Source organism: Stegodyphus dumicola, chromosome 2 (genome assembly GCF_044657685.1).
Source record: "Stegodyphus dumicola isolate Sdum_Otavi_A_Nest chromosome 2, ASM4465768v1".
Classification (NCBI taxonomy): domain Eukaryota; kingdom Metazoa; phylum Arthropoda; class Arachnida; order Araneae; family Eresidae; genus Stegodyphus; species Stegodyphus dumicola.
Window position 1 is genome coordinate 89912144 of NC_140769.1, and position 12677 is coordinate 89924820.

The 12677-nt window shown below is 37.1% G+C and overlaps 1 protein-coding gene across 3 annotated transcripts in view; it reads left to right on the top strand.

The window, feature by feature from the left end:
- LOC118186200 (band 3 anion transport protein-like) overlaps nucleotides 1–12677 on the top strand; it is a 422199-nt gene that overhangs the window by 310340 nt on the left and 99182 nt on the right. For all 3 annotated transcript variants that reach the window (XM_035356272.2, XM_085810867.1, XM_085810868.1), the window contains 2 exons: nucleotides 1956–2178; nucleotides 2284–2401. In XM_035356272.2, the coding sequence (XP_035212163.1) occupies nucleotides 1956–2178; nucleotides 2284–2401 (341 nt within the window). The remainder of the gene's footprint in view (nucleotides 1–1955; nucleotides 2179–2283; nucleotides 2402–12677) is intronic.

A 12677-nucleotide genomic window follows, 5' to 3' on the forward strand; every position in this document is an offset into this window, starting at 1 on the left:
TTATTTTTAGTGGGTGTTTAGACTTTGAGTAACACTCAACTTCCTTCAATGGTGTTTTAATTTCTGTTACTGCTAGTTATTTCTGCTTTGTAGTGTATTTTTTCTCTCAGAATTTTAATTTAGCATTTAACATTAGGGTAATTACCTGTATTTATGTTTTATTGTGACAAGTTCTAAAATATTTCCCAAGAGCCATTCATATCTGCAATAGTTGTCCATACATTCCCTGATAATTCCAAACTAATATGAACCAGCAACCTGTATTAACAGGGTAGTTGAAATTTTTTATGCTGTGATATTATTTTGGACCTTGTCAGTAGCAGTGGGACATGCCAGCTCAGTTCTTTTGAGACAGAGGAATTCAACAATTTTCTTACTAAGGTTTGTAATCTTCTTATGGAGCAGGAATCTAGCCATGTGCAAAGTCATTGAATAACTTTTAAACAAACTGATATAATTAGTAACTTTTAACTCACTCAATAACTCAGATAATAACTTGTAAACATACTTGCATATCTATCAACAAGTTCAGTTAGTAACTTTTAAACGTTCTAGTATTTCTGTTTCCATGTCCACTGTTGCTTTGATTTCACGACCTATAGAAGAACTATACTGTACAAAGTTAATTTTAAGAAAAAAATGGAAATGGAAATTCATCTATTGTTCCTTTTCTAGAGTGCTCAGCCAATGTGCTGTTGGTTTACACTACAGGTACAGAAAGAATACTTGTCTGTTGAAGAAGTCTGTCTCACTCGTTTGAAAGAGCTTCCAATACATTGCGGAGAAAAAACCCATATTTAACTGCTACAAAAATAAAATGAAAGCAGATTAAGGAAGATCAAGGAACCATGCCCTAACTCGATGGCAGTTGTAGTCTGTAGATACCTGATACTTGATATTATACAGTACAAAGTCTTTAATCCAGACGTCCATAATCTGGAATGATCTATAATCCGGACCTCAAAGCTACAAACTTTCTGCGCATATGCGTTTAATGTATAACGAAAGGTATAAGCTAGGCTAAAATTATCTAATTATCTATTTCAGTTAATGTTGCAGATTGCATTGTTCCTTAATCTTCTAATTGGATCCGGCTTATTATTTTTTGCAGACTGTTAGAGCAATGTTATAAAAAGTAAGCTTGAACTTTCGATTATGTCAAAACGAGTTTCCAATTCTGGAGCTTCCAAAGGATCTACAAAGCGAAAGCATTTTTAGATGTCTATCAAACAAAAAGTGGAATTGCTGCAGAAATTGGATAAAGGCATGAAGAAAGTGACCAAGAGGTTAGTGAAAATGAAAAAATTTCGATTGACAAGTTAGTCGGTATTCTCGGCACAACAATTACAGAACTTGAACAGCAGAACTTTGTAACTGAACAAGAAATTATGTTTGTTTATAGAATTAAAGAGAAAGTATTAGCACATAAAACGAAGCAACTTAAACAACTTACATTGAAAGAAATGTTTAATAAAGTAAACAAGTAAATATTAACCTTTTTGTTTTTTTTTTGTTTTTTGTTTTTTTTTGTTTTGTAAATTTTGATACCCTTTAGATCATAATTATTTCATAAATTACGGTTTCATATTTTTAATTTTATAATTTCTGCATGCCATCTTACCAGATTTAAATTGATGAAACCCCTAATCCGGAAATCGCCGAAGTCCCAACGAGTGTGGATTAAAGACTTTGCACTGTATTATAGGATATAATTTTAATGCTGTAAGTAAGCACAAGGTCACCCTTGCAGCAAATGCATGATATCTAGCATTGCTACAATTAATTTGTTAATATTTGATAAAAATGGCCTACCCATACCTTTGAAACTCCAAGAGCATGAAGATGACCAGGTGTCACTCTCACAGCAGCCTACAATTCTTTTAGAGAGAATTTTAAAACTCATCTTTAAATGGCAGGAATGTTGGAATCCAAGTTTCTTGTATTTCATTATTTAGGTGCTGTATTAGTTGATGTAGAAGAAAAAGACATGGTTGGCATAGCTAAGCGAATTGCAGATTGCATGGTGCAAACAGACCAAATAAAGCCTGAGCAGAAGGATGTTGTACTAAGGACACTAATGATGAGACACAGACATGTAAATGAAAAAGCAGTACCTTACTTGCGGCGAAATAGTTCTGGTTATGGAAATCTAAATTTGCTTGGTCATGATAAGAGCAGGTATAATAATAGTTTTCTGTTATTTTTTAGTCTTCTTTTAACAATTTTTTGCTAAGTTTATTTAATAAATAATTAATAGTTCAACATTCTTCTTTGTCTGAATAGGTCCCCATCATTTTTAAAATCTATAAGAAGTAAGCAAGAAAGTGTAACAAATGCTTTAAATAACCAAGATAGGACTCCATTAGAAACAACAATACTTATGCCCAACAGTAACAATATTGTAAGTATTATTATTCACCTTATATTGCACATATTATAGTGCTGTGCTGAGCAGAATCTGGGCAATATGTGTTACTTATCAAATATTTAACATTTAAATCTATTATAATTTTCTTTAAAATTAGTTTAAACCTAAAACTCAAAATATTTTACTCTTTCTTATTTGGTTAGTCCTCGTGTAAAAAAGGTATCCCTTGGATTGGTACCTCAGTGTTATGGCAAACTTTTTTGTTGTTGTTGTTGTTATGTGACTAATATATCTGATTGTAACAAAAGTTTTCTTCCAAAATACGTTCTTAAAAAAGTTAGGGGAGAAAACATGAAAGCAGTACCTTTAGTGCGGGTAGTAATCACCACCCATATCTATGATTTTCTGCGAATGTTTTGGTAGTTTTTCAAAGTCTTTGACCCAGAAACTTGGTGGCCACGCGTCTAAAAACAGATCAACTTCATTTCGGATGTCCCGTGCAAAATGGAAGATAGTACCAGCAAGATATACAGATGGAGGACAAAATAATACAAACACCTGTGAAATAATGGAAAATCTTTATTAACAGGACGTTGGACCACCCTTTGACTGAGGTACAGATTGAATGCGACGTGAGATAGATATATAAAGGTCATGGACAATATTTGAAGGAATATTAAGCCATTCCTCCTGCAGAGCGGTCTCTAATTCGGAAAGTCAGATGGAGGTGGAAATCGGGAACGAAGTTTGGACTCCAAGTATGGCCATAAATGTTCAATAATATTCAAGTCCGGAGACTGAGGTTGCCAAGCAAGATGTTCAATTGCATCGACATGCTCTTTGAACCATTCTTGAATACACCTAGCCAGTGTGGATGAGGGCGTTGGGCGTTGTCATTTTGAAATAACGGTCACTCCCCAGGGAATACAGTCTGGACAAAAGTATGGACATGATCCTCTAGAATGCTTAGATAGTGGTTGGATGTGATCCTCCCATGCAGAATAACAAGTGGCCAAAGATATCGCACCCCATACCATAATGGCGCCCCCCCCATGCTTCACAGTCAGTAAGAGGCAGTCAGGATGGAATGCTTCTTTGGGTGTTTGTTCTCCAGACATAAACGTGTCCGTTCGTCTGAAATAGGGTGAATGACAATTCCTGACCATATTACCTGTTGTCACTAATGTGGGGACGAGCCTTTGTGATCTCCGCACCATTGGCATTGCTTGAAAGCATTAGTTGCTGTCACCAAGGGTTTACAAATTGCCACTCTGCCATAAATTGACAGTTTTTGTTGAAATGGGGTCCTGGAGATGACTGGGGGTCTTGGAGATGACTTTTCATTTCGGATATTATCTCGGATGATAATTGCTTGTGCTTTCGGGCTATTATGCGCTTCAAGACCCATTTAACCCTATCATCCAGCTTTGACTTTTGACCACTGCTGTGCTTTGAAGATGTCGTCTTACCCTCTTTCGTGTACTCTGTCATAACGGCTGATACCTTACTCCTTGCACACCCCACAAGGTTTGTTTTTTCCGTAATTGATGCTCCACTTAAGCGCATTCCAACTATCTTTCCCCTTTGGAACTCTGACAGGTCTGACATTTCAACTTCTCACAGACAGATCGATCGAAACATGCACCGCAGGTGACTGCTGTTGAGAGACTGATACCTTCCTCTTTACGCTCACCAGGTGGCAGACTTCTGTTGCAGGTGGCGTGGCTGTACTACAGGTGGGAAATGTGACATATTTTTTCACAGGTGTTCGCATTATTTTGTCCTCCATCTGTAGCTGCAGGTGTAAAAAAAAAGGTAGAAGTCCGAAGGAGTGATGTGGTGAGTGTGGTGAAAGATCACATTCGAGTTCATACAGAGTCCAGCCAGTGAATACAGACACATATGATCTTTCATTATCTTGATGGAAGATTACCTTTTTGCGCCGGAACTCAGTTCGACACTTTTCCTTGATAGCAGTATCAGCATAGACTAGCTCCTTGCTGTACACCTTACTGTCAAGGATTTTACCCTTTTCCAGATACTCTTTGTGGATAATATCATGGATATCCCACCAGATACAAAGCATGATCTTTTTGTTAGTCAAATTGTGCTTTGTGACACTGTCGACAGACTCACCAGGCACAGACAAACCCTCTTTTCTGCCTGTGTTGTTGAAGTAAACTTGCTTATCATTATGAGCGATGATCCAGTCCAGAATTTTTACCTTGCATTGATATTCGAGCAGATTAGGGCAGGCCCGAACATGTCTGTCCTTATCTACTTGAGTCAGCTCATGCGGCCCCAAGTGACTGAACTTCTATGTCAAGTTTTTGTGATGTATAGCACAACTAATGGATATGGCACTAAAATGTAAGTCTTTAGCATCAACATCAGCAGGACAGCCAGAGCACTCTGCTTTATGAATGTCACAGTCCTTGTTTTTGAACTTATCGGTGCCAAACCTTCCCAGTGTCATATGATACAACTTTAGCACCTAAAGCTGTACACATGATTTGGTGACATTCTGTAGTTAGCTTTTTGTAACAGAACTGGAAGTTAATGATCGTTCTAATCTGGTAGTGTGATAATTCCATTTCAGACATCTAATGATACTTTTTTTACAAATTTCACAATAAAGTGTTCTAAAGTAAGTTTCTTTCTTTTAAATGCCAAAAACTTTTGGCAAAATATGATTCAAGATACGAGCATGAACTGTTTGGGCAGACGGTATTTGCAGTGTCAGGAAACTTTCATGAAAACTCAATATTTTTCAAGTTTAATCTTATTGGATCTTCTTAGTTTAGCAGTGGTTTATGTGACTATTTTGAATTATTTGAAATTTAACAACTGTTAATTAACAACCATTGGGTTTTGTTAGCTGACTATGGCTTGCTCTGAAATGAGAATTATCTCATCACTTCCACAAGAAGTGTCTAGTGAGATGATGTCGTGTCTATGACAAAGTGCAATTATATAGCTTCAAAGCTGTCAAAGACAGCTTTTACAACCTCGGCAGCTCTATCAGTATAAAGTAGGTCCACTGGGTCTTCAATGCCGATGTTAAACAGTCTGACCTGGATTGCTGGGCAGCTGAAGATGTGATGGCGAGACAGTGGGATGTCATCTGGGCAATGAGGACAAATGTTGGTGTAACTATGCCTCTGTCCGCCTGCAGAAATCCTCATCCCTTTTAAGTGATTTGTCCTAAGTCTGGTTATGATAGTCTATATGGCTCTGTCACAGTTCAATTCCGGGATGGAGTTTCCTTTAACTTGACCGATTAGTCTTTGGCTGGCAACTGCATTGGCATCAACGAGGGTTACAGGATGCCTTTGCAAGCTCATCGGCCTTCTCATTACCAAAAATGTTTACATGAGTCGGTATCCATTGTAAGATGCAGGATCTTTGGGCAGCAATGATTTTGTTTGTGAGCTCAATGATCTGATGACTGAGTTGACATTTGCCCTTCTGGATCGCTTGCAATGCTGATCTGATGACTGAGTTGACATTTGCCCTTCTGGATCGCTTGCAATGCTGATCTGCAGTCAGAGATGATGATGATACCCTTGGAACTCTGGTCTTCTTTAGAGAGATGGATCTCCAGAGCACTTTTGATGGCGATGAGCTCACATGTATAGTTGGAGGCGATTTTCCCAACAGGAATAGTGTGGCATTTCTGCACTCCGTCTGGTTCAATGAAAAAGACTCCTGCTCCTCCTCTGTTCAGATTGGAGTCGGAAGAGCCGTCTGTGTAGGCGATCGTCAGATCTTGAGTTAAGATCATGAGTTCCTCAATGGTATGGTCACGCTTTTCTTTTATTATTGCAGTGGGATCTTTCTTGGTACAAGGCTGTAAGAAATTTAAATAAATTTTTGTATGGGGGAGAGGGCACAGAATGTTGTAAGGCTCTTTGGAAATTTTGAGAATCTCGTATTTGAGGTTGATGTCATTTCTGATATCTTGGTCATGTTGGAGGATCTCTTAAGCCTGCAATTGTCACTCTATGCCCTGATGGTTCTACTTGAGATATGATGTTCAGCAAGAGTTTATATTTTATTGGTAAATTTAATTGTTGTTAATTTTCTTCTGCTCTTTAAGGCGGCGAGGCCACATTCCTTTTCAATTTTGATGTTATTCGTTGATAAAACAGCTCTGATGATTTTAGAGGCCATATGTTGAACAGCGTTGATCTTTCCTTTAGCAGTAGGCCTTGCCGATGCCCATATGGGTGCTGCGTATTCGAGAACAGGCCTGACTATGGAAGTGTAAGTATTCTTGAGGGTTTTTGGTCTTGATCCCCAAGAAGCACCACAAAGTCTTTTAAGATGTTTAGCTTTTTCATTGCCTTTATTGAAACATGATCAAGGTGTTTAGAGAATCTCAACTATGCATCTAGAATCAGTCCCAGATACTTGGGGTTAGAAATTTGTTTAATTTCAGAACCTAATAGCTTTATAATAGGACGAAACGAGCTTCTATTTTTTCTATCTGTTGAGAAGGCACAAAAGTTTGTTTTATGTGGATTAATTTTAAGATCTTTTGACCAGATTTCAATGCCTTTCATACAGGTATTTAGAGCCTTTTGTGAGACTTTTGTGAGATTTGAGTGGGTGTGCCAGACTGCAACATCATTGGCATGACAGGCAACTTTGATTTCTTTACTGATGTGGGGGTCAATCGTATTCATGTATAGAAGAAAAAGAAGAGGGCTAAGTACGGAGCCCTGAGGAACTCCCACTCGGGTATCGTTAGTGGTGGAGAAACTGCTATTAACCCTGACTTTAAAGCTTGTTTTCCTTAGAAAACCATTAATCCAGATTAAAGCATTAGATGTAATGCCTGTATCATGTAAAAGGTTGATCAGTTTCTGCCTCCAGACTCTGTCGAAAGCAGCAGAAAGATCAAGAAGAACCATGGTGGTTTTCTTATGGGGTTTGTTTTGAAAGCCATCAATAATCGATTGGCAAAGGTAGAAAAGGTGATTGACGGTGCTGTGATTGCCTCTATATGCAGTCTGATATGAGTACAAAATGTTGTTCTCTGTAATCCAATTCATCAGCCTAGAGTGAATAATGCGCTCCATAAGTTGGCACGGAATGCAGGTGAGCGAGATAGGTCTCTAATTAATTAGCGCAGTTACTAGCAGATTTTCCAGGTTTTAGGATGGGAATAATTACAGAGTTCTTCCAGGATTTGGGTAACTTACCAGAGCGCCATGAGATATTAAAGTTATTCAGCAAGTCTCTTTTGGCATTTTCACCAAAATGTGTGATCATTTGTCCGAAAATGAGGTCTGGTCCGGGGGAATTTCTTTTGATCCAGGCTATTTATTGCAGATTCCAGTTCCTCAGGATCAAAGTCAGATGTGAAGATGTTGTTGTCGGTCGCTTTCCTGCTTCTTTTAATGACAGATAGGTATTTTATATTAACTTTTTTTGTCTCGTATCGTATACTGCAGTTTGCTAGAAGCTTCATAGTGCTTAGCAAATAAGTTTGCTATTTCTTTGTTTGTTCTGGCATTCGAGCTGTTTGTGGAGATCACATTCGACTGAGGTTCCACCTGTATATTGGCTGCTGGACTGCTTGAGTTGTTTAGAGCCCTAATCAAGTTCCAATATTGGGACGTTCCTTTTCTTGGGTCAAGTTTTTCGCACATCTCTGCCCACTTCTCTTGTTTGCTAGCCAAGATGGCTTTTTCCACCTTTTGACTTACTTCTATAAGTTTACATCTTATCTTCTCACTGTTGTTGCTTTGGAGTTCTTTACTGGTTTGGTCTCTTTCCTTTATAAGTGCCTCGATGTTATAATCCTTCCAAAATGGAATCCAATCGTCCTTACGCTTTCCTTTAGGGATGTGATGTTTTGCTGCGATTTGGATGCGGCTAGTAAAGAGAGAGAGAAGTTCCTCAAGGTTACTACAGACTGTTGGTTCAGAGCATAGGTTCTCAAGTCTAGTGAAATAAATACTCATTTTTCCCCATGATTTTTAAAGTGAAAGGATGAAAAAGTTGTTATTGATTGGTGTATGAATGAAGAATTAATTAGTATTTGTCATGACTAGCCAGTTTGTACAAAAAATATGCATCTGGTCAAGCGTAAGGATTGATTAGATAGCTATGACCGGGTTTGTCATGAGAAAAGTGCCTATACTTAACCATTTTAAGAAGTACTTGGTTAGAAAAAAGCAAGAAGAGTATAACTGATATTTTATTTTTTTCTGTTTGTGGGTATATAATGAATCTGCTTATGAATGAGGTGAGTTAAAACTGTAGCTGATTGGAGAAATTTTTGTAGAGATGTATCTATGGACATGTGTGAAAAAGAATGAAATGACTGACATTCCTGCTATGGTTGAGAAGACTGATGAGAGAAAATCTGGTAAAAGGAAGTATAATGGGAGTAGAAAGAGGAATGAAAAGTGTCTGTTAGGTGTCATTAAAATAGTGAGTGGTTTTGTGGTTGGGGAAGGTCACACAAAAGAGTCTTTATTGGAGGTCATTTCTCAGAAAATCTTGTCTTTAACCATGGTTTTCTCCTATCGTTGGAAAGCCTATGATTGCCAATCAAAGCTTTGAGCATGCTCATACCAACACTATCAAGGGTTTGTGGAGATAGATTAAGTGGGAGTTTTGCAAACAAGACCATCAGATGAAATTTTTTATCCCTACTTTTTGGATTTTATGTGCCATTGCTGGTACTGGGATCAGGAAGAGGAAAATCTATTTGGGACTATAGTAAACTCTTGCTAAATATGAGAGTTTATTGGTCATTAACTCATTGCATGTACGGAAAAATTGCATTCTGCAAAGTTGACTGTCTGTGGAAAAAATGAGTTAGATACAGTGCAAGTTAAAAAAGTATGTATAATTTATACAATACAAACCTAAATATTTTTTTTTCTAATGGCAGATTGTGAACAGTTACAGTGTAACCCAGTCTATTAATCTATACAAGGCCAGATGTGGTGGTCTCTTTATTACGGAGGCACCTAATAGGTGGGTCACCATCGCCTCCTATTAAGGGGACAGACAGTTACAACCATGCCTTCTCCGGGACCCAGACCCAGGCCCCTTGGTATTGCAGTCCAGCCTCCCCAACCACCATACCATCTGCCCGGCTACAAACCTAAATATTATTGTAATTTAAAAAAGCAACAAATTTTAATTGAGAAAATTTATATTACTGGTTAATATGTAGACTCGTCATACACTTCTTTTTTTTTAAATAGCGGGTGATTTTTGCTTGAGACAATGTCTGATGCAACTCATTAACCATTTTCTGGTAAGGAGTGCAAATTTTTTCAATGCCTCTCATAAAGTGTGCTCTTTTTCCTTCATTTTGGATCAATCCATATTATAAAATAAAATCCTTTATTATTGTTGTCGTTGCCGCCTGCTGCTTTTCTAATGTGTATAATTTTGTTGGCTTCATTTTCAATTAATCAAAAATCTTTCAAAATTTTTGACAGTTTCTGGCTATTGCTAATGCCAGCATTCGCTCATTGTTGATGAATTCACTTATTCCTATGCGAGTTTAATCATTGTGTTAAATTGCTTCCCAAATGCCATTAGTGTCTTTTCTTCATGTAGCATTTTATTTGCAGAGGTGTGAACTTGCCTTACATAATAGGCTTTGAATGTTTTATGATTTATTGATCCATTGGTTGGATTAAGAAAGTGATGCTTGGTGAAAGGAATAAAACCTGTAGATTTGGATACAATGTTGTGAGTACTTTAGTACCATGTCCTGGAACATTAACAAGAATTATGCGAATGGTTAAGCTCAGATTTTCCTATTCTAAATAATGTCAGACTTCTTTAATAACTGAATTTTCAAACCAGTCATTAAAGAGGACTATGTGGACTAATGTGGTCATGCAGCATACCAGTGGCGTAAATAAGGGTGTGCAACATGCAAAGAATGTCGTTGCATAGGCGCCTGAAGGCTTATGGGGCCCTTGAATGTGCTCCTGAATTACACTTACGTGTTTAAACTTGAAATATGGTTCTGTTTTATATATATATCAAATAATAAGAGCACAAGGAAAACCCGGAGCAGTGTCGATGCATGCATAGATCCATATTGAAGATGAATTTTTATTGCATAGTATGCTTCGTAAATAACACTTGGCAGTCGAGGCGATTTTAATTCCATTTTTATTTGCAATTGATATTTGTGACCACATTCACTTGGCACTCTAGTTATGCCTTTCCACAGAAGATTTACTTTTTTGATATTGTTGAGATAGAAAGCAAGCCAGCGAAATTACATCTTAGCGCAGTAAAGAGCAAAGCTGACGTTTGTAGTTATACAAGATGGAAGCACATGAAAAGTTTTGGTTTGCAATTTGGTGATTGGTCAAGAGGCATCTGCATTAGGGGTTATGTAAGATCGCATGATTAATTTGAATGACGCAGTTTAGATTTACAGTGCTATTTTCAGGACAAATAGATGAAGTTCCCAAATGAAATAGAAAATAAAAGAGGTTATAGTGAATTAAATTTAGAAGTTTGCTTTCATATTTTTTATCTTATATATATGCATTTAGGTAATTATTTGAAATTTATTAATTATGAATTTCAATTTCTGGTCTTTGTGAAATATTAGTTCTAAATTTCTTAATTTATGTCTTTAATGATAATTTTTCTGCAGCTTAATGTGTGAAAATACTAGGCATGTTTATATTTTGTTTTCAAAAGATTTGTTTTATGCATATATATATATACCGGCTGGTTATAATTAAACTTATTCTATATAAGGCATCCTATAGTGCAAACATGTGAACAGAATGCAACGAAATTTTGTATATGGGCTATACACAAGATGTGCTCATGGAATTTCGAAAAAAAATTTTTTTGTTCCAGGGCACCTTTTCGGGAAAACATGAAATTTAACACAATAAACGGCCAAAACTGAATATAGAAACAATATTAACTATGCAGAACAAGAATTAAGAGTAATAAAATGCAAAACCGCAAAAAGCTGTCAGTTGCAGAAGAAAAATGTTGAGATTTGTAATGCTTGGGAAGAAGAGGAAGCTTTATGCAAAACAAATTAGAGCATAAAATGTTTGCAGACATTGTCATGTTTGAGTCGATGTTTCCTGCTGTACTAATGACAGTCTTTTTAGCTGAACGTGTGTTAGTGGTGAAGCTGTTTTATGAAAATAAGAGAAATGCTTCTGCTGCAGCTCGTGAATTTCGTCATAGAAAGAATCTACGGCGTGGACTAATGTCTACTAAAAGTATCTGGGCCACGACTAAGAGATCTGAAGAGACGAGGAAATTAGGAGTTCAAGCTGGAAGAGGTCGTAAACATGTTATACCGGTACTTGTTGATGCCATCAAGACAGCTGTTGAGGCAGATTCACAGACATCAGAGTTTGGGGGCAGTAATATGTGCGCATTTTCTCGACAGAGAGACAGCACCATCTGAAAAGTACTCAGAAACATAATGCACTATTTTCCATGCAAGATCTGCCATATCCAGGAGCTGCTTGATAGGGACAAGCCACAACGTCTCTCATCCGCAATCACTTTTCTCAACAGAATGACTGTTGATCTGTCATGGCCTTGGAATATTCTGTGGAGCGATGAGGCTCATTTCTACCTCAATGGGACAGTTAACATACAGAATTGCCGTATTTGGGCTAAGTAAAATATGTGGATCCACACTGAAATTTCCCCTCAGTCTCCAAAGGTCACTGTCTGGTGTTTATTCACGTTGACATTCATCCTTGGACCATTCTTCTTTGAGGAATAAATATGTAATAAAATCAGCCTGCAGAGACCTTTTCAAACATTCTCTGTTTTACAGTAAATAATTTAAAGCCTTTGCGTCTTTCCAAGTTTTGTGATGAAACTCTCAAGTAAGTATCATTTGCTAACTCCAGAATTTATGCTTACCATTTTTAAGGACACAAAATCATTGACGAAAGTCGAGCAGTTGAGGCATGAAAGGACATTGCTCCACCCACATGTCAAAATGCCATCCTCATCCAGGAAGCACAAAATATTTATGACACCAGATTTAGAAAGGAGCAATTTCCTGTTTGGCTTTAAGTGTGTTTGAATGAATTCAAGGTCAGAAAAAAGGGAGAAGTTTTATGTGAGAGGCTAAGATTGCAAGTGGCCAAATATTTCACTTAATTTCTAGCGTAATTTATTTTTAATTAAGTTGATCAAAATTCATTACTTCTTCACTCATGGGGGGAGGAAATGGAATGGATGAATATTTTTACTTGAAATAATGAATTGAATAATGAATATTATTTTGTCTGTCAGTTTATAGCATAACCAGTTATTAATC